The following is a 22,149-nucleotide window of genomic DNA, read 5'->3' on the forward strand; positions in this document are numbered from 1 at the left end:
TTTTATTACCAGAACGGCGCAATCCACAAACTGAAGGCAATCTGTGTTTTTAAAAACCTATTAAAAAGCAATAGGGAACAAAATGGAAATGTTTGATTCCATTTTTCAGCTCCAAAAATGGAACTGAGATAGAACTGTGCCAGAAAGCCCTATCGGCACTGTGAATGGGCCCTTCATACACATGATTTTGCTATTCTCTTTATTCATTATTTCAGTAGTAATTCAGGATTGGTCAATGTGCACTCATGTTAAGGCAGTACAACCACAACTTGTGGCAGGAAGAATTCTGGTAAATGTGTGTTTTTGCTTCCTTTTAGACATGGAAATAAAAAGATATGTCTAGAAATAATAATTCTTCTTGTTATTTGTATAGCGCCAACTTATTCTGCAGCGCTTTCAGGTCATTTTTATTTACTACCCCCAACCAAGCTGGGTGCTCATTTTACCAACCCTAGAAGGATGGAAAGCTGAGTCAACCTTGAGCCGGCTACCTGAACCACGCGGGGATTGAACCTGCAACCTTTAGGTTGTGAGCGAGAGCTTAGGACTGCATTTCTGCCATAGCTCTACCCTATTTATATTTGTTTTGTTTTATTTATAATTTGCATCTAAATATGTTATGTCCTGTAGTTAAATAGTACAGTTATGAAAACATAAATGTTCGTCAAGTTCATAACGGTTATATAATAGATTTTTTTAAAATATAGCTAACAAGAAAAAAATAAAAATGGAAGTATGTTAACATTACGCTATCAGACCCCGGTAGGTGTCAGTTCTATTGGATTTTTTGATTTAGCAATTGTCTGTTAAAGTTAGTGCAAACTATGCCAAGCAGATATGTGTTTTAATACAAGGAAATAACTATGATACGTGCTGCATTGGCTTATTAATATGATGCTTTAAAGTGTCCTGCACTTTCAGATGACTTTTCATAGTAAGCTGAGGTGTGTACATAAGGAATAACACCAGATCTGGCCATTATATGATCTGTATCCTGCAGTTTTCACCAGTTTTCCCTTCTGCAGACTATATCTGTAATTTTCAGTTAGCTCCAGCAGCACATCTGTATGAGTCATTCTCCCTCCTTCCCCTCTCCTTTCCATAGACATCTATGGGCAGCACCCTCCTCCCCTTCCTGTGTTCTGTCTTGTTATCTCTGTTACTATAGATGGAATTTGATAACAGGCAGGAGACAGAAAAGGAAAGAAGACCCCTACTAGCCAGCATTTTAGAAGGATTTTCAGCACGAAAAACATCATTTTAGGTAAATAGTTATCAGATTGGTTGTCATATGAACACAAGTTGTCTCAAAGTGCAGTGACCATTTCAGTGTTGTTTTGTATGGCTAATGCTATTGACTACATGTGAACAAGTCTTTGGGTATATGTTTTAAAGAGGATCAGTTAGCTCTTCTTAGTAAATATACATACAGCTGTTGAGAAGTATTTGCCCCTTCTGAATTTCTTCCATTTTCACATATTTGTCACAATTGAATGATTCAGATAATCAAACTACTTTTAATATTAGACAAAGATATCCTCATGCCTCCCTCACACAGGCGCTTTTTTCCGCAATTAACACGGCCTTTTCAACGCCGCGCTAATTGCGGTATAACACTCCCATTGTTTCCAATGGAGCCTCACAGATAGCCGCTCGATTTTTGAGTAGAGTCTGTTTAATTTTTCGGCATTTAGTGCACCTCATAAAGTATGCTAAACCCAACTGTCGGTCGTAGGGAGCTGCGGCCAAAAGTAAAATTGTGAAAAAGTGCCGCGATTGAAATTGCGGCGCTTTGCCGAACGCCTGTGTGTGGGAAGCCTAAGTAAACACAAAATTCTGTTTTTAAATAATAATATAACTTAATGAAAGAAAAATGCCGTTCAGCTCTTCCTGGCCCTATGTGAAAAAGTAATTACACGCCTTAGCCAAATTAATCATTTAACCAAATTCAATTGCCAATTGGATTCATTTTCACTAGCCACAACAAGGCATGATTAGTGCCATACCTGTTGAATCTAAATGTCACTTAGGCTTTATTCACACAGGTGCTGCGATTTTCGTCTGCCTGCGTGGCGACTGAAAAATCGCATGAGCCAGAGGTAGTCGGGACCAAGTTGCATCTGCTTTCTTGTCCATTCAGAGGGCCGGCGGTGGAGAGTTCAGCTCTGCTAAACTCCCTCCCCCTCTCCGCCCCCTACCGGCTGCCGGCAATGGGAGGGGGGGAAACTTAGCAGAGCTAATCATGTTAAATTCCCTCCCCTCGCCATCCCCTCTGTCTGCTGGTGGCTTCCATTGGCTAATCGCGGCCAAAAGATAGGACAAGTCCTATCTTTTCTGGCCGCCGGAATCGGCACCATATGTGCTATTTTTTCCGGATGACCGATTTTACGTGCCGCAAATCGAATGAATGCATTGTTATCCAGTGCTTCAGATGGTCGCAATTTTCGGCTGGCGTCTTATCGCGGCAAAATTGTTGCAATAAAACGCTCATGAGATTAAGGCCCTAAATAGAACCTGTCTGGAGATGTGAAGCTGACAAGAGGGGCTCAAAGGACAGCACACGATACCATGTTGTAAAGAGAATCAAAGACAGATGCAAAACCAAGTAATTTACTAAAATCTACCAGTCTGGAAAGAGTTACAAATCTATTGCTAAGGCTCTGGGATTCCAGCGAACCACAGTGAGAGCCTTTATCTACAAATGGAGAAAACTTGCAACAGTGGTGAACCTTCCCATAGAAAGATAGAATATTGACGGCAGAAAGACCATGTGGTCTGTCTAGTCTGCCCTTTTGTTATTTCCTAGATATAGACAGCACGGGCCACGGCGCATATACGCTGAGGCCGCAATGCCGTTGCCTCCCCTTCCCTCCCCCTCGCTGGCTCACCTCCTCTCCTCCCTCTGGCTGTTTGCAATGGGAGTGTGTAAGACAGGGGCGGAGCTGAACGCCTGCCCTTGTCCTCAGCCAGCAGTGGGAGGAGCAGAGCTTAGCTCCACCCCACCCCTCCTTCTCCCATTGCAAACAGCCGGAGGTGAGAGGAGAGGAGGAGAGAAGAGGGAGGGAGTTTAGCAGTCACGCTGCTGAACTCCTTCCCACCTTCCTTCTCCAGCCACTGTCATTGGCTCCCATAGGAGTCCATGCAGCGGCCGACGTATTCCAGATGGAAAGATAGTTCCAGGACTATAGCGCTATATTGGCCATGTGAGCGCTTTTACACTGCGGGAATCTGTCCATGTGGTCTGATGCATTGGATTCCAATGCATCAGATCATAGCGTATATCGGCTAGCCGTGAAAACAGTGACCGATATACGCTTGTGGGAAAGAGCCCTAAGGTAGTGAAACCAATTATTAGACTTAGGGGGCAATTACTTTTTCACCTGAATGATTTTGAATCAATGTTTATCTTCAATAAATGGAATGATCGTTTAAAAGCTGCATTTTGTGTTCACTCATGTTGTCCTTATATTACATTAGTTTGAAAATCTGAAACATTTAACTGTGACAAATTACCGAAACTAGAAAAAAGAATCAGGTGATGGGCAAATGTTTTTTTTAGAGCAGAGTATATAAAATACATAAAGTAACAATTCTCAAGTATCATTCCTTCTGTAAATGTATGAATGTATTGATAAGTGGATGTTACTGTTTCCCTTAATAATAGGTTGTGTCCCTTCACAGACTAAGGACACTTCTAGACAAGCATATTACAGGCACACTTATGTACTTATATTACGGATGAGTTTCCTGGCCTTACGGTGGGTCTACTGAACCAAACTCACATCATCATAAGATTCTACTATGCTGTGAGTTCAGGTCAGTAGATCCGTGGTTGGGCTGGGCACTCATCCATGATATGGGTGCAAAACTGCACCAATAATATACTTTTCTGAAAGTGGCCAAAGGCCTCTTTCATACTCCAGTATTTTGGTCAATATTTTGTTTAGGGTACTTTTACACGGGCCAACTGGCGACCACAAAATTGCTCAAACAAGTGATTTTGACCAATAGTTGTCCTGTGTAAAAGCAGGACCTGGTAAGATACTGAGTGAGAAATCGCTCATTAGTCGCTTAATTTCAGCCCCCTGAAACAAAGTGACTAGTGAGCAACTTTAGCTCAGTGTAAACAGGCAGTTGTTTATCTATGAATGACTACCTGTTCACTATGAATGGAGGCAGCCGGCTGGAAGAGATCTCCAGCATGCTCCACCTCCATTCACTGAATGACTATTGTGATGGCTGTCGGGTTCTTAAGGGCCCAACAGTCGTGTTTTAAAGCTGCTGCTGCTTTTGACTTTCAAACACTGACCATCAGTAACACTGTCATGTGAAAAAGTCCTAATACAGTCCAGTCAGTGCTGACAGTGTGAGATCATTGACAAGAGGAATGGTAACGCAGATGTTATGATCAGGTGCGCAGGCAAAGCACGGGACCCACATGATCGTGACCAAAAGGGGACGCACACGGGTACCACCAGGGTCACACAGGACTCACACCGGTTCCAGGCAACTGACCCTGTGCTACAAGGAGGAATGAGAGTGGCCCTACCTAAGCGGGGACATTGCCCCAATAAGGGCAGCCCAGCGGTCTTCGGATCTGGGCCCTAGCTGATCCTAGGAGCCACACACCAGAACAGGATGCATTCACATGCCACATGACAGACCCAGAATACACTGCATACAACATACAACCACTAGTAACAGATAGGAAGCTGAATATAAATACCAGGTATTAGTTGACATGTTGTACAAGATGTTGAAAGCTAGCAGGCCACTTCACGGCTCCTGGTTATACTGCTAGTCCCTACACTAACCAGGAGTCCAGCAGAACCGGACAACATTCACACCGCATGCTGCAACAGGACACAACACAGATTGCAGGACACACAGCAAACTAACACCAAACTGACAGAATTTAAACGTACAAACGGACATGAACCAGATCACACTGCAAACCTCACGAGACAAGCATTCATGGCTACTCACCTGAGGGGCCATACAGACTGACCAGGAGCTGGGTTTATATGTGAGCACAGATCCAGGGGATTGGCTAGCTGACAGTACCACACCCAGCCAGCTCAATCGTTAACCCTGAGAGTGCTGTGCTGCTGGAATCACAATAGTACAACATGTCTCAGCAGCACACGTAACAGCAGACTTCTCATACATTTCCAGGCGGAATAACGGAGGAATGACTCAGTGCAGAGTTCTAATAAAAGAAGCTCCAGAATATTTATTTCCTGGAGAATCTTCTAAAAGAGACGTGGCAGGAGAGCTAACGGGTTCTATTTAATACATACTAATCCAACATGCTATTACACGCTTGCTGTCCTGTCATTGCTTTTAGAACGATCTATCCAAAAGACGCAGGCCTGCAGCTATAAAGAAAAGGTCCAAAAACTCAATAGAGAAAATGCTGAAAAGGCAACCATTATATTGGTTGAGAAAAAGTCTGAAATAGAGGAAGAAGAGAACTTCTTATCAATAGATATTCCAAATTCTCCTACTGCTCCTATTGCTGAAGGTGGCACTCCTATTATTTATTGTGTGGAGGAAGGTGAGGTATGGGAGAATGATGAACCGGTCCAAGTATTGCCAGGGATTAGTAACAAAACTGAGAGTACAGAAGAAAGTCTTGACAGTACTGAAGAGAACAAGGAAGAAGAAAAACTTATTTTAATAGCTGAAGATACAAGTATACCAATAGATAAGGAATATGAAGAATTAGTAAAACATCAGATTCTATCTGAACGAATGGAAGATAACAACATCCATACTAGTATATGTAGTGAAGACACTAAAGCTGTGCACAACTGCTCAGAATCTCTAGTATCAGAAGATCTGCTGCTAAAGGTTAGTGGTACGGACGCGTCTGACACATCTGATCGCCTCTCTCCATGCACAGCTTGTAAGGATATTGAACAAGAGACAGCTATGATAGAAAGGTAAGGAATAGCGGAATCTGTAAAACTCTTATTTTACTTGAGTGCAGTTTGTTTTAAATGACAAGTCCACACTGTAGCTATACTTTTCACAAAAGACATTGCTTTTGTAAGAACTTTCCAAAATACTTGTATTAGCAGCTTTAACCCTTTCCAATCCAGTGTCTGACATCTTCCTGCATTCTGATTGAAGCTTGTACATGCTTCGATGTTAGAAGAAGGAATATTCACTGAGACAGAAGGGTTGTTAGAAGAAGACGTCCGACTGGGTATTCTTACCATCTATTGCAGCCACTTCACTGTCTGAGCCTCTCTGGTGTACGCACACTGGCTTTAGCCAGCAGATGGCACTGTTATGTAACAGCAAAATGATAAAGCCTTTTAGGAAACCCTGAATCTAAAACTGGATTGTAAAGGGTTAATCATATCTATTAGTGATATGGAACATTTATTGGTCCTATCATAGGGCAAAATACTGCATTGCACATTGCCAAATTTTCACAGATCAGTGCTGGTCCTCATCTAGAAATACATGCATGTTCTATATCACGTCAAACTGTAGTCGGCGCTTTGCAGCAGCTGACTCTAACTATGCACTATCATCTCCCGGCCCCTCTCCCAGGCTCGTTGGGCTCCTCGCTGCTGCTGCTTCTTCCCCAGGGCAGTGTACATGATCACTACCGCCTCCTGGACCCTCTCCCAGCCTCCCTCTGCTGCTTCTTCTTCCCCTGCGGCTGTACAGTACTACTTGCTCTCCTTCTAAGTGGGGCGCCATCCGCGTTGTGCTTCTTCATGCACAGACAGCCGGCAGTTGCCAGATGCGTGTGCTGCTGCTGGGCTGTGCACAACGCTCAGAGCCACCGCATGGGCAGCATTGGGAGCGCCAGCCGCCTGTATGCCTGTTATTGCATCTTGACGTGCAGCTTCCAGGACCTTGCGGAATGCAACCAATCCGGACCTAGGGGTGTGACAGGGGCGTCCCTCCATGGAAGCCCTGCCAAACCCCTAGCTTCCAGTGGCGTCAAGATACAATAATACCGAGCCTAGCAACCTCCCAGCCAGGAAGCTCTGTGCAAAAGAGGTGAAAGGGAAGAATTCAATGGAAGCTGTCCATGCGGAATCCGCACGAAAATGGATCATGCTGCGCTTTTTCCTCCACTCGTGGAAATCGCAATTCGATTCTGCGAGTGTGCAGGAAGAATCACTTTTACATAGCATGCTATGAATGCCGACCACGGATTCTATAATGCAAATCCATTTCTATGCAGCTGGCCTAAGGTTGTTGTATCGCCATTATAGCCCCTATTTATTTGCCCTACTAGGGCAAATGGGTATTATAGAGGTGGTTGCTTGCTCAGGACCCTCCCTTAAGTGCCAGAGAAAAGCAGATGCATTAACAGCGTGTAATGCATAATTTCTCTTGTTACCAGCTCAAGTAGAACAAATGTATGTCTCCTGTGGTTATACTTCTCCACATTTGAATCCCCAATTGTGGGATATTTTAAAGGCATTTTCCATGCTAATACTATTGATGACCTATCCTCGGAATAGGTCATCAACAGTTGATCAGCTGGGGTCTGCCACCTGGGACCCCAGCTGATCAATTCATTGAGCGCTTGGTGTCAGTGCCACAATACACAGGGATTGGAGCGGAAGCAGATAGCTCTGACCCCTGTGTAGTGGCTAGTACTTGTAATTACAGGCACAGCTGTCATTGATTTTAATGAGAGCTGCAGCTGCAATTACAAGCACCAGTCATTACACAGGGCTCAGAGTCATCTGCTTCCGTGCCGCCCCCTGTGTATTGTCACACTGACACCAGGCGCCCAATCAGCTGATGAGCCGGGGTCTCAAGTGGTAGACCCCAGTCGACCAACTATTGATAACTTATTAAAGGGGTGGTCTCGCGAAAGCAAGTGGGTCTATACACTTCTGTATGGCCATATTAATGCACTTTGTAATATACATCGTGCATTAAATATGAGCCATACAGAAGTTATTCACTTACCTGCTCCGTTGCTAGCGTCCCCGTTGCCATGGTTCCGTCTAACTTCGGTGTCTTCTTGCCTTTTTAGACGCGCTTGCGCAGATGCATCTTCTCCCTTCGGCTGGTCTTGGAAGCATCGGAGTTTTGGCTCCGCCCCCTTTTCGCGTCATCGCGTAGCTCCGCCCCCGTCATGTGCCGATTCCAGCCAATCAGGAGGCTGGAACCGGCACACGTCATGGGGCGGAGCTACGCGATGATGCGTACAAGGGGGCGGAGCCAAAATGCCGATGCTGCCGAGCGGAGCCGAAGGGAGAAGAAGGGAGAAGACGGATCTGCGCAAGCGCGTCTAAAAAGGCAAGAAGACACCGAAGTTAGACGGAACCATGGCAACGGGGACGCTAGCAACGGAGCAGGTAAGTGAATAACTTCTGTATGGCTCATATTTAATGCACGATGTATATTACAAAGTGCATTAATATGGCCATACAGAAGTGTATAGACCCACTTGCTTTCGCGAGACCACCCCTTTAAGAGGATAGGTCATCGATAGTATTTGCATGGAAAACCCCCTCAAGCCCTACCCGTTTATTCTGCTAGGGACATCAATTTTTCTGACTCATTTGCATAAAGTTCACTCTTTTTATTGGCCTGTTTTACAGAGCACTTTGGAGGTGTTTGGGGCTTTCCTCAGTGATATTAGGTGTTATAAGTGTGTTAATAAATATTTATATGGCATATTTCTGCAACATATTTTCATATTCAACAATATTTGCAAAATGTCATCAAAGTAAATTTAGCCTGATGGTAATTGGTGATACAGTAGTTGTCTCAATACAGAAATTCTTCTCTTAGGCTATCTTCACACGGTTAAGCGCGCTATGGAGCTGTGAATCCCGCCCCCATATCGCGCTCCCCAATGTGAATGCCCCAGGGATGCACGGTGTTTTCATGGCAAAACAGCCTTGCATCACTTTGGGGATGCAGGGATCCTCCGGCGCTGCTGTCACAACTGGCAGATCATGGAGTTTCTCTTATTGCTTTCAATGGGGCTGGCGGCTCCATTGAAAACAATGGGCGCTGCGATGTGATAGCACGCACAAAGATAGAACATACCATGATTTTTTTCCCGCATAGCATCACATAGCGGTGCCATGCAGAAAAGCATCGCTCATGTGTATGACCCCATTCAATAAAATTGGGTTTATATTTGTGCGAGATATGTGCATCTTGCGACGCACAAATATCGCTTAATTTTGACGCCCGTGTGAATCCGGCCTTAGTAAAGGTATTTAAGTGCTCAATAGCAACATGTACGGTAATTAAATGTTATATTTTAGTGTGAGCAATACAGAGGATATACAACTGCTGGTTACAGAAGAAGAACTAGGAGAAGACAAAGAATTGGTGGAGGAGGATGAAGAAAAAGAAAGAGATCATAAAGAAGAAACATTAAACAATTCCTTAGAAAATGATGAAAGTTGCCACAATGAACAGAGCTGTAGTAGTAAGAGGCATGGAACGGGTGATGATCACATGGAAGAAGAACACAAGATAAGCAGAATAAACACAAAAGGCACAGCAGAAATCATATTGCCAGAGGATACTGAAGAAACTGCTGGCAATCTGAATTCTAGCCAGGAGGCTCAAATAAGGGAATGCCCAGAGGATAATAAGGAATCCTCCATAAAGGAAGAAGAGAGATGTTTAATTCTTGGTAAGAAACCATGTTCAGTTCTGAACATGTGTATTATGCCCCCTATATCCTAATCCTCAAACCAGTGCAAAGTAGACCTACCGCTTGTTAGACTTGTAGCGGTTGCTTATGTGCAGCTTGTAGCGCAGCAGCCTGCCAGCGTCCATCTAGCAGGGTTTCACAATTCATACAAATAGCCATAGATGATTGGCACCAGCTAGTTGATAGAAATGATCTTGTACAGTAGCTGAATTAATTACGCTGTATACGGAGTGTATCTAAAAGTCAGCCCTGCTACATGGATGATTCTAATGTACTTGGAATGATGTTACTTGTACTAGATACAGATGGGACAGATTTTACCTTGATTGTGATAGCACAGTGCAGAAAGTTATCTTAACCCATTAAAAATCTCTTATGTTCCCTTATCCTAACACAACAAAACCCATCGTAAAGTGTAAATTAACCACCCTGATGGCACACCGTGATATCACGCTGCATTAAGAGTCAAGCTAAAGGAATACCCATCTGTAGCTACTGCTTATATAGCAGCTTCAAACTGCTTCAAACTTTGCAAACTACAAACATAGAGTTGACTTTAGAAATTAAATGATAATAATAACAAAAAGCTATTTGGTATTTAGAGTCCTTATATTACAAACACCATTGAAAATGACTGCTGGTCAAGGGACTTTAGGGATATGCAGAACCCCATAAAGCCTGGACAGTGGACAACCCTTTTAAGATATACTGGTAGCAAGTGATGACGTTTATTTCTCTAGTAGATGTGACACTTTTAGACAGCATATTTGCTCATGTTTACTTTACACTTAATTTTTTCTACAAACTACCTTTTGTTTTATAAGATAAAAGACTGCATAGATTTATTAAAAAAAACAACAACTTTTTAAAATTTTTTATTAGCGATAATATGTACAAAAAGCAAAAAAAAAAAAATTTTTTTTACATTTATAGTACTTTTATTTTTACAATTATATTGACATAAAAAAGTACAGGAATGGGTTTGTCATTTCGTTTCAGACATTTTGATATATGATTTGTATAATCTCAGATTACAGGGTGGATATGACGGCGGTTTATGTTGGCATTTTCTATTTTTTATATATATATTTATATATTTTTTTTTTATTCTATAATAGTTTTACTTACTTTTGTAACTTTTTTGAAAAAAAATCCGTTTTGGGCAATTTTCCTTTTTTTCTCCTTAAAAAAAATAAATAACCCATCCACTAAACTGAGCACACTTTTTATCTTCCAGAGCAAGCACTATAAAAAAAAAGAAAAGCAAAGACTGAAGCCATACAGATTTTTGCTCATTTTACCTCACAGAATATTATATGTATCCCAAAATGTTGCCAATAAAAACTACAGCTTTTTGCACAAAAAAACAAGCCTTTATACTGCTCTGTCCATAAAAAAATAAAAACGTTATGGGTCTTTGAATGCAGTGATGCCAACAACAAATTAAATTTTTTAAAAAAAAAAGGGTTAAGGCCCATTTACACGGAGCGATGACCGCTCAAAAATCGCTCAAACGACAGTTTGAGTGACAGTTTTGAGCGATCATTTTTGCATAACTCCAAGTAGCTAATTAGCTACTTAAGAGTTATGCAGACTGAGTGGGATACCTTCATGATAGCTCAGAGAACAAAGCAGCTGTTTTGAATATGCACTGAGAACTGCCAGTGGAATACCAGCTAAAAGAATGCTATCAGCACCGCCTGCTGAGATATCAGCTGGCGGTGCTGATAAGGCTCATCGCTCATTTCTAGCTAGCTAGAAATGAGCGATGAAAGAACAGTGCATGATGGCAGCGCGTTTAGACACAACGATTATCACTCAAAAGATGGCTTTTGAGCGAATTTTGAGTGCTAATCGTTGTGTCTAAATGGGCCTTTACTACAATGCAAATGTCAAAACACCTAAGAAATATATATGTGTGTATATATATATAGATAGATTGATAGATATATCACACAATGAACAAGCCCCATTCAACTATTTCGACTGAAAAAGTTACAGCTTTCTTTAAAATAAATTCTATTATTTTTCTTTTTCAAACATAGAAAATAAACTTAAAGGGGTTGTCCCGTGAAATCAAGTGGGGGTATACACTTCTGTATGGCCATATTAATGCACTTTGTAATATACATCATGCATTAAATATGAGCCATACAGAAGTTATACACTTACCCACTCCGTTGCTGGCGTCCCCGTCTCCATGGCTCCGACTAATTTCTGCATCTTCTGGCTTCTTTAGACGCGCTTGCGTTGTCCGGTCTTCTGCTCTGTTGAATGGGGCCGCTCCGGCGTGTTCGCGCCGGAGAGCTGGTCTGCGCATCGTCATCGTAGCTCCGCCTCCGTCACGTGGTGCCGACCAGCCAATTAGGTGGCTGTAATCGGCAGTGGAAAGCAAGACAGGAGAAGATAATCCACGGTGCACCATGGGAGAAGACCCGCGGTGCACCATGGGAGAAAACCACGGTGCATCCTTGGGAAAGGATCGGCGGCCATCCTTAAAAGAAGAAACTGCCCGAACGGGGATGCAGGTAAGCGATTTTTTTTAAATAACAAAGGGATTGTTTTTAACGGGGCACAATGTGGGGGTATGTAGAGAAAATTTTTTTTTGATTTCGCCGCGGGACAACCCCTTTAAGAATATAGTGGTGCACAAGCCAAATATTGGTCAAATGTACCATGTGACACACATAAACCATAATCTGACATAAAATAATTCAGAATCAATACGTCTTCAAGCACTTGACAAAATAGAGCTTCATTAAAAAGGAGTTATGGCTTTTGAAAAGTACAGCTAAAAATCTTCAAAACTCGATGCATCCTTAAGCACCAAACTAGGCCATGTCCTTTAAAGGGTTAAAATAATTTCAAGTTAAGTACTTTCCATATTTGCTTAGAAAGTGGATTTCTTAAAATCTGAGTTAAGAATTAGTCTGCTAGGCATGTAGAAGTCTTGGAAATTTTTGAAATGATGTCAGCCTCTTGTTCATTGCTTTGTAATGGAATATGATTTAGTGGAAATCCAACACGGAGCTGAAAACTGAAAGTAAATCAAAGGCTTCTCATAAATGGACAGATAGTATACAGGATGATTTGCAAAACCAGATATGCAATCGCTTGGCCTCAGACACCATGACCAAACATAGCTGGTAGATGAGCAGTCAGTGGTTTGGCTGGTTGTAATATGGTAAAGAGTAACATCGTCTCTTAGTCATTTGATGATATAGTATACAGCGGTGTTGTTGGTCATATCAGAATACTACAAATGTGCACTACATTTATTGTAGCTATAAAACCAATGACACTTTAATGAAAAGGAACATATTGAGGTCATACATGTATTTGCTGCATATTCTTCCTAATGAAGCTTCATTTCTGTGAAACTTATGGTCATTGTTCCTATGGAAACAATGCGGGTTGCTACAATACATACAGGTAAATTCAGGTTGCTCCAGTGGGTGTAGCCTTCAAAGTTCTAACTGTAATTTTATCAATTTTTATTAAAGAAAAGATGCAAAGAAAAATATATTACAATAGAAAAACATGGTACAATACAAAGTGTTAATGAATCCGCTCAACCTGAGGGGCCCAGTGACTAGTACTCTATTTGAAGCATGTTGATTGTGATCCACAGAGCTTCATGGTGAAGGATTTACAGGGTAGGTCACCAGGTCTTTCCCAAACTCAAAGCACTTAGCCACACGACCCCCACTGTTGGTATGTCATGTGTTGCCACCCTCCGGCACTTTGAGTCGATTATAGTGAGGGAGACCAATTGCTGATGAAGTCCATGGTGAAAAGGGTCACCTAAGCTGTAAAATCAGTATACCATTAGAACATGGAACGTGAGAGGGATAAGCATTGGAAAGCTGGACATCATCAAAAGAGAAATGGAAAGAATGAGTGTGGATGTAATGGGAGTCAGTGAACTACGTTGGACTAGACTTCGGGATTTCAGCTCAGATGACTATACCATTTATTACTCAGGAAACTAAATTGAAAGGAGAAAAGGGGTTACTTTTTGTGGCAAACAAAAATTGCAAGGTGCTTACAGATCTCAAAATATATCAATGATAAGGTCTTGTCCATCCGCATCAGAGGAAAACCACTGAATGGGACCATCGTCCAAGTCTATGCACCAACAGCAGATGCATCAGAGCTGGACATTGAAGACTTCTTTGTCCAGGTCCAGAGTACATTTGACAGAACCCCAGGAATGGACATTATCTACATCATCTGTGATTTCAACGCCAAAGTCGGGGAAGGAGAGGATGCAGGAATGGTCGTCAAACACTGCCTATGGAAGAGGAATGATGCAGGGGACCGCCTTGCGCAGTTCTGCCAGGAGAATGAGTTCAGAATCACTAACACCTTCTTTACCCAACCAAAACAATGCCTCTACACCTGGACATCCCCAAATAGGCAGCATTGCAAGCAAATCGACTACATCCTTTGCCAGCAGAAATGGAAAGGTTCAATTTTCTCTGCAAAAACACTACCAGATGCAGACTGTGCATCCGATCACCAACTCCTTAAAGCCAAAATTAGGGTCAGACTATGCAAACTCAAGCGTCCTGCCATACAGAGGAAATTTGATGTCAGCAAGTTCCCTTCACAATACGCAGTCGAGGTGAGGAACAGGTTTGACTTGTTCAGGCAGGAAACTGGGGACCCAAACAAACTGTGGGCAGAGATAAAGGGAAACACCACTAAGATGGCCCAAGAACATGCGCCATACAAAAAGCCAGTTCGCAGTGGGAGCAGGATAATTTCAACCACCTTCCAGATTGCTGATAAAAGGAGAGAGGCTAAGGGAAGGCTGGATGAGACAAGGCAACTCAATGCTAAATTCCAAAGAGAAGTCAGGAAAAACAAGAATAACTTCCTGAATGCCCAATGCATGAGCCTTGAATTAACCTGTAAGAAGGGTCACAGTAGGGAATTTTTTGCCACTGTGAAACAGGTGAAGAGGCCTTTCTCATAGAATCATAGAATAGTAGAGTTGAAAGGGAACTCCAGGGTCAGCGAGTCCAACATCCTGCTCATTGCAGGATTTACTAAGTCATCCCAGACAGATATTTGTCCAGCCTTTGTTTGAACTTTTCCATTGAAAGAGAACTCGCCACCTCCCGTGGTAACCTGTTCCACTCATTAATCACCCTCACTGTCAGAAAGTTTTTTCCAATATCTAATTTGTGTCTCCTTCCTTTCACTTTCATTTCATTGCTTCTAGTCTTTCCTTATACAAATAATAATAGGGCTGATCCCTCTGTCCTGTGACAGCCCTTCAGATATTTGTAGACAGCTATTAAGTCTCCTCTCAGCCTTCTTTTTTGCAAGCTAATCATTGCCAGATCCTTTAAAGGGGTTGTCCCGCGGCAGCAAGTGGGTCTATACACTTCTGTATGGCCATAATAATGCACTTTGTAATGTACATTGTGCATTAATTATGAGCCATACAGAAGTTATAAAAAGTTTTATACTTACCTGCTCCGTTGCTGGCGTCCTCGTTCCCATGGAGCCGACTAATTTTCGCCCTCCGATGGCCAAATTAGCCGCGCTTGCGCAGTCCGGGTCTTCTGCAGTCTTCTATGGGGCCGCTCGTGTAGAATGCCGGCTCCGTGTAGCTCCGCCCCGTCACGTGCCGATTCCAGCCAATCAGGAGGCTGGAATCGGCAATGGACCGCACAGAAGCCCTGCGGTCCACGGAGACAGAGGATCCCGGCGGCCATCTTCAGCAGGTAAGTATGAAGACGCCGGACCGCCGGGATTCAGGTAAGCGCTGTGCGGGTTGTTTTTTTAACCCCTGCATCGGGGTTGTCTCGTGCCGAACGGGGGGGGGGGGTTAAAAAAAACAAAAAAAAACGTTTCAGCGCGGGACAACCCCTTTAACCGTTCCTCATAGGACATGATTTGCAGACCGCTCACCATCTTGGTAACTTTTCTCTGAACTTGCTCCAGTTTGTCTATGTCTTTTTTAAAGTGGGGTGCCCAGAACTGGACACAGTATTCCAAATGAGGTCTGACTAAGGATGAGTAGAGGGGGATAATCACCTCACGTGATCTAGACTCTATGCTTCTCTTAATACATCCCAGAATTGTGCTTGCCTTTTTGGCTGCTGCATCTCATTGTTGACTGATGTTCAGTCTATGATTTTTACAAGTCTTTTTCACATGTGCTGCTGCTTTAGCCCAATTCCTCCCATTCTGTATGTGCTTTTTTCATTTTTCTTGCCAAGATGTAGGACTTTGCATTTCTCTTTGTTAAATACTAGAGATGAGCGAGCACCAAAATGCTCGGGTGCTCGTTACTCGGGACGAAAATTTCGCGATGCTCGAGAGTTCGTTTCGAATAACGAACCCCATTGAAGTCAATGGGCGACCCGAGCATTTTTGTATATCGCCGATGCTCGCTAAGGTTTCCATTTGTGAAAATCTGGGCAATTCAAGAAAGTGATGGGAACGACACAGCAACGGATAGGGCAGGCGAGGGGCTACATGTTGGGCTGCATCTCAAGTTCCCAGGTCCCACTATTAAGCCACAATAGCGGCAAGAGTGGGCCCCCCCCTTCCCAACAATTTTTACTTCTGAAAAGCCCTCATTAGCAATGCATACCTTAGCTAAGCACCACACTACCTCCAACAAAGCACAATCACTGCCTGCATGACACTCCGCTGCCACTTCTCCTGGGTTACATGCTGCCCAACCCCCCCCCCCCCGCACGACCCAGTGTCCACAGCACACACCAAAGTGTCCCTGCGCAGCCTTCAGCTGCCCTCATGCCACACCACCCTCATGTCTATTTATAAGTGCATCTGCCATGAGGAGAAACCGCAGGCACACACTGCAGAGGGTTGGCACGGCTAGGCAGCGACCCTCTTTAAAAGGGGCGGAGCAATAGCCCACAATGCTGTACAGAAGCAATGAGAAATCCAATCCTGTGCCACCTCCATCAGGAGCTGCACACGTGGGCATAGCAATGGGGAACCTATGTGCCACACACTATTCATTCTGTCAAGGTGTCTGCATGCCCCAGTCAGACCGGGGTTTTTTATAAATAGTCACAGGCAGGTACAACTCCGCAATGGGAATTCCGTGTGCACCCACAGCATGGGTGGCTCCCTGGAACCCACCGGCTGTGCATAAATGTATCCCATTGCAGTGCCCATCACAGCTGAGGTAATGTCATGTTAAATGCAGGTGGGCTTCGGCCCACACTGCATGCCCCAGTCAGACTGGGGTTCTTTAGAAGTCGACACATGCAGTTACAACTCCGTGTGGACCGACAGCATGGGTGGGTGCCAGGAAGCCACCGGCGGTACATAAATATATCCCATTGCGCTGCGCATCACAGCTGAGGTAATGTCATGTTAAATGCAGGTGGGCTTCGGCCCACACTGCATGCCCCAGTCAGACTGGGGTTCTTTAGAAGTAGACACATGCAGTTACAACTCTCTTTGGACCCACAGCATGGGTGGCTCCCTGGAACCCACCGGCGGTACATAAATATATCCCATTGCAGTGCCCAGCACAGCTGAGGTAACGTCCGATTAAATGCAGGTGGTCTTCGGCCCACACTTCATGCCCCAGTCTGACCGGGGTTTTTAATACATAGACACTGGCAGGTACAAATCCCTAATGTGAAGTCCCTGTGGACACACAGCATGGGTGGCTCCCTGGAACCCACCGGCGGTACATAAATATATCCCATTGCAGTGCCCATCACAGCTGAGGTAATGCCATGTTTAATACAGGTGGGCTTCGGCCCACACTGCATGCCCCAGTCAGACTGGGGTTCTTTAGAAGTGGACACATGCAGTTACAACTCCGTGTCGACTGACAGCATGGGTGGGTGTCAGGAAGCCACCGGCGGTACATAAATATATCCCATTGCATTGCCCTGCACAGCTGAGGTAACGTCAGATAAAATACAGGTGGGCTTCGGCCCACACTGCATGCCCCAGTCAGACGGGGGTTTTTAATACATAGACACAGGCAGGTACAACTCCCTAATGTGAGGTCCGTGTGGACCGACAGCATGGGTGGCTCCCTGGAACCCACTGGCGGTACAAAAATATATCCCATTGCAGTGCTCTGGACAGCAGAGCTAACGTCTGATTAAATACAGGTGGGCTTCGGCCCAAAGTGCATGCCCCAGTCAGGCTCGAGTTTTTTATAAGTATACACAGGCACGTACATCTCCCTAATGGGAAGTCCATGTGGACCGACAGCATGAGTGGGTCCCAGGAAGCCACCGGCGGTACATAAATATATCCCATTGCAGTGCCCAGCACAGCTGATGTAACGTCAGCTTTAATGCAGGTGGGCAAAAAATTAATTGGATTACACTGTAGGCGAGGGCCCAAAAAAATTGGTGTACCAACAGTACTAATGTACCTCAGAAAAATTGCCCATGCCCAACCAAGAGGGCAGGTGAAACCCATTAATCGCTTTGGTTAATGTGGCTTAATTTGTAACTAGGCCTGGAGGCAGCCCAGTTAAAATAAAAATTGGTTCAGGTGCAAGTTTCAACGCTTTAATGAGCATTGAAACGTATAAAAATTGTTTACAAAAATTATATGACTGAGCCTTGTGGGTCTAAGAAAAATTGCCCGTTCGGCGTGATTACGTGAGGTTTCAGGAGGAGGAGCAGGAGGAGGAGGATGAATAGAATACACAGATTGATGAAGCTAAAAGGTCCCCGTTTTTGATGGTGATAGAGAACGATGCTTCCATCCGCGGGTGCAGCCTACGTATTGTTTAGGTATCGCTGCTGTCTGCTGGTGGAGAACAGAAGTCTGGGGAAATCCAGGCTTTGTTCATCTTGATGAGTGTAAGCCTGTCGGCACTGTCGGTTGACAGGCGGGTACGTTTATCCGTGATGATTCCCCCAGCCGCACTAAACACCCTCTCTGACAAGACGCTAGCCACAGGACAAGCAAGCACCTCCAGGGCATACAGCGTGAGTTCAGGCCACGTGTCCAGCTTCGACACCCAGTAGTTGTAGGGGGCAGAAGCGTCACGGAGGACGGTCGTGCGATCGGCTACGTACTCCCTCACCATCCTTTTACAGTGCTCCCGCCGACTCAGCCTTGACTGGGGAGCGGTGACACAGTCTTGCTGGGGAGCCAGAAAGCTGTCAAAGGCCTTAGAGAGTGTTCCCCTGCCTGTGCTGTACATGCTGCCTGATCTCCGCGCCTCCCCTGCTACCTGGCCCTCGGAACTGCGCCTTCGGCCACTAGCGCTGTCGGATGGGAATTTTACCATCAGTTTGTCCGCCAGGGTCCTGTGGTATAGCATCACTCTCGAACCCCTTTCCTCTTCGGGTATAAGAGTGGAAAGGTTCTCCTTATACCGTGGGTCGAGCAGTGTGTACACCCAGTAATCCGTAGTGGCCAGAATGCGTGTAACGCGAGGGTCACGAGAAAGGCATCCTAACATGAAGTCAGCCATGTGTGCCAGGGTACCTGTACGCAACACATGGCTGTCCTCACTAGGAAGATCACTTTCAGGATCCTCCTCCTCCTCCTTTTCCGGCCATACACGCTGAAAGGATGACAGGCAAGCAGCATGGGAACCCTCAGCAGTGGGCCAAGGTGTCTCTTCCCCCTCCTCCTCATCCTCCTCATGCTCCTCCTCCTCCTCAACGCGCTGAGATATAGACAGGAGGGTGCTCTGACTATCCAGCGACATACTGTCTTCCCCCGCCTCCGTTTTCGAGCGCAAAGCGTCTGCCTTTATGCTTTGCAGGGAACTTCTCAAGAGGCATAGCCGAGGAATGGTGACGCTAATGATTGCAGCATCGCCGCTCACCATCTGGGTAGACTCCTCAAAGGGCCAACCAGGCCCAATCTTCTGTAAAGAATTGAGGAGGCTGACTCCCACTGCGCCGCCCATGTTGGAGTTGGTATTCCACTATAGCTCTACGCTGTTCATAGAGCCTGGCCAACATGTGGAGCGTAGAGTTCCACCGTGTGGGCACGTCGCACAGCAGTCGGTGCACTGGCAGATTAAACCGATGTTGCAGGGTGCGCAGGGTGGCAGCGTCCGTGTGGGACTTGCGGAAATGTGCGCAGAGCCGGTGCACCTTTCAGAGCAGGTCTGACAAGCGTGGGTAGCTTTTCAGAAAGCGCTGAACCACCAAATTAAAGACGTGGGCCAGGCATGGCACGTGCGTGGGGCTGCCGAGCTGCAGAGCCGCCACCAGGTTACGGCCGTTGTCACACACGACCATGCCCGGTTGGAGGCTCAGCGAGCCAGCGGTCGGTCTGCTCTGTCAGACCCTGCAGCAGTTCGTGGGCCGTGTGCCTCTTATCTCCTAAGCTGAGTAGTTTCAGCACGGCCTGCTGACGCTTGCCCACCGCTGTGCTGCTGTGCCGCGCGACACCGACTGCTGGCGACGTGCTGCTGCTGACACATCTTGATTGCGAGACAGAGGTTGCGTAGGAGGAGGAGGAGGGTGGTTTAGTGGAGGAAGCATACACCGCCGCAGATACCACCACTGAGCTGGGGCCCGCAATTCTGGGGGTGGGTAGGACGTGAGCGGTCCCAGGCTCTGACTCTGTCCCAGCCTCCACTAAATTCACCCAATGTGCCGTCAGGGAGATATAGTGGCCCTGCCCGCCTGTGCTTGTCCACGTGTCCGTTGTTAAGTGGACCTTGGCAGTAACCACGTTGGTGAGGGCGCGTACAATGTTGCGGGAGACGTGGTCGTGCAGGGCTGGGACGGCACATCGGGAAAAGTACTGGTGACTGGGAACTGAGTAGCGCGGGGCCGCCGCCGCCATCATACCTTTGAAAGCCTCCGTTTCCACAACCCTATACGGCAGCATCTCCAGGCTGATAAATTTGGCTATGTGCACGTTTAACGCTTGAGCGTGCGGGTGCGTGGCGACGTACTTGCGCTTGCGCTCCAACACTTGCGCTAGCGACGGCTGGACGGTGCGCTGAGAGACACTGGTGGATGGGGCCGAGGACAGCGGAGGTGAGGGTGTGGGTGCAGGCCAGGAGACAGTAGTGCCTGTGTCCTGAGAGGGGGGTTGGATCTCAGTGGCAGGTTGGGGCACAGGGGGAGAGGCAGCGGTGCAAACCGGAGGCGGTGAACGGCCTTCGTCCCACCTTGTGGGGTGCTTGGCCATCATATGTCTGCGCATGCTGGTGGTGGTGAGGCTGGTGGTGGTGGCTCCCCGGCTGATCTTGGCGTGACAAAGGTTGCATACCACTGTTCGTCGGTCGTCTGCACTCTCAGTGAAAAACTGCCAGACCTTTGAACACCTCGGCCTCTGCAGGGTGGCATGGCGCGAGGGGGCGCTTTGGGAAACAGTTGGTGGATTATTCTGTCTGGCCCTGCCTCTACCCCTGGCCACCACACTGCCTCTTCCAACCTGCCCTGCTGCTGCACTTGCCTCCCCCTCTGAAGACCTGTCCTCAGTAGGCTTAGCAAACCAGGTGGGGTCAGTCACCTCATCGTCCTGCTGCTCTTCCTCGGAATCCTCTGTGCGCTCCTCCCTCGGACTTACTCCAATTACTACTACCTGAGTGATAGACAACTGTGTCTCATCGTCATCGTCCTCCTCACCCACTGAAAGCTCTTGAGACAGTTGCCGGAAGTCCCCAGCCTCATCCCCCGGACCCCGGGAACTTTCCAAAGGTTGGGCATCGGTCACGACAAACTCCTCCAGTGGGAGAGGATTCGGAACCATTGCTGCCCATTCTGGGCAGGGGCCCGAGAACAGTTCCTGGGAGTCTGCCTGCTCCTCAGAATGTGTCATTGTAATGGAGTGAGGAGGCTGGGAGGAAGGAGGGACAGCAGCCAGAGGATTCAGAGTTGCAGCAGTGGACGGCGCAGAACTCTGGGTGGTCGATAGATTGCTGGATGCACTTTCTGCCATCCACGACAGGACCTGCTCACACTGCTCATTTTCTAATAAAGGTCTACCGCGTGGACCCATTAATTGTGAGATGAATGTGGGGACGCCAGAAACGTGCCTCTCTCCTAATCCCGCAGCAGTCGGCTGCGATACACCTGGATCAGGAGCTCGGCCTGTGCCCACACCCTGACTTGGGCCACCGCGTCCTTGCCCGCGTCCACGACCACGTCCACGTCCTCTAGGCCTACCCCTCAGCATGGTGTATTACCAGTAGTGCAGAAACAGAACGCTGTAATTAAATGTGCCGCTTATTGGCCTGTGGTTGGAGGCTGACTTCGCTTACGGAACGCACAGCAGAGCCAGGAAAGAATTTTGCGCAAGCCTGCTGTAACACTTAGCTGGCTGCGTATTAATTAGGACTACTACCCCCAGCACAGACGCAGTACGCTAAGGACGGTCACAGGCAGCCCAAATAGAAAGTTTTTTACCAAATTTTTTTGGAAAAGCCCACTGCCTATATAGACAGTATACGTCTTTCACCTTTTTCACTGTCCCTGCCTCAGCACTACTGGCCCTATACTATGTAAAATTACTGCAGACTGTTTCCCTCTGGAAAG

General features: G+C 46.1%; 1 protein-coding gene across 1 annotated transcript in view; it reads left to right on the forward strand.

Moving 5' to 3' along the window:
• The first annotated feature begins 5,796 nt into the window (after positions 1-5,796).
• Positions 5,797-22,149, forward strand: part of MYLK4 (myosin light chain kinase family member 4) — a 43,159-nt gene continuing 26,806 nt past the window's right edge. Inside the window, exons 1-2 of the mRNA XM_066578930.1 lie at positions 5,797-5,945; positions 9,267-9,643. Of these exons, the coding sequence (XP_066435027.1) occupies positions 5,935-5,945; positions 9,267-9,643 (388 nt within the window). The 5' untranslated portion in view covers positions 5,797-5,934. The remainder of the gene's footprint in view (positions 5,946-9,266; positions 9,644-22,149) is intronic.

This window comes from Eleutherodactylus coqui, chromosome 9, assembly GCF_035609145.1.
Source record: "Eleutherodactylus coqui strain aEleCoq1 chromosome 9, aEleCoq1.hap1, whole genome shotgun sequence".
NCBI lineage: Eukaryota > Metazoa > Chordata > Amphibia > Anura > Eleutherodactylidae > Eleutherodactylus > Eleutherodactylus coqui.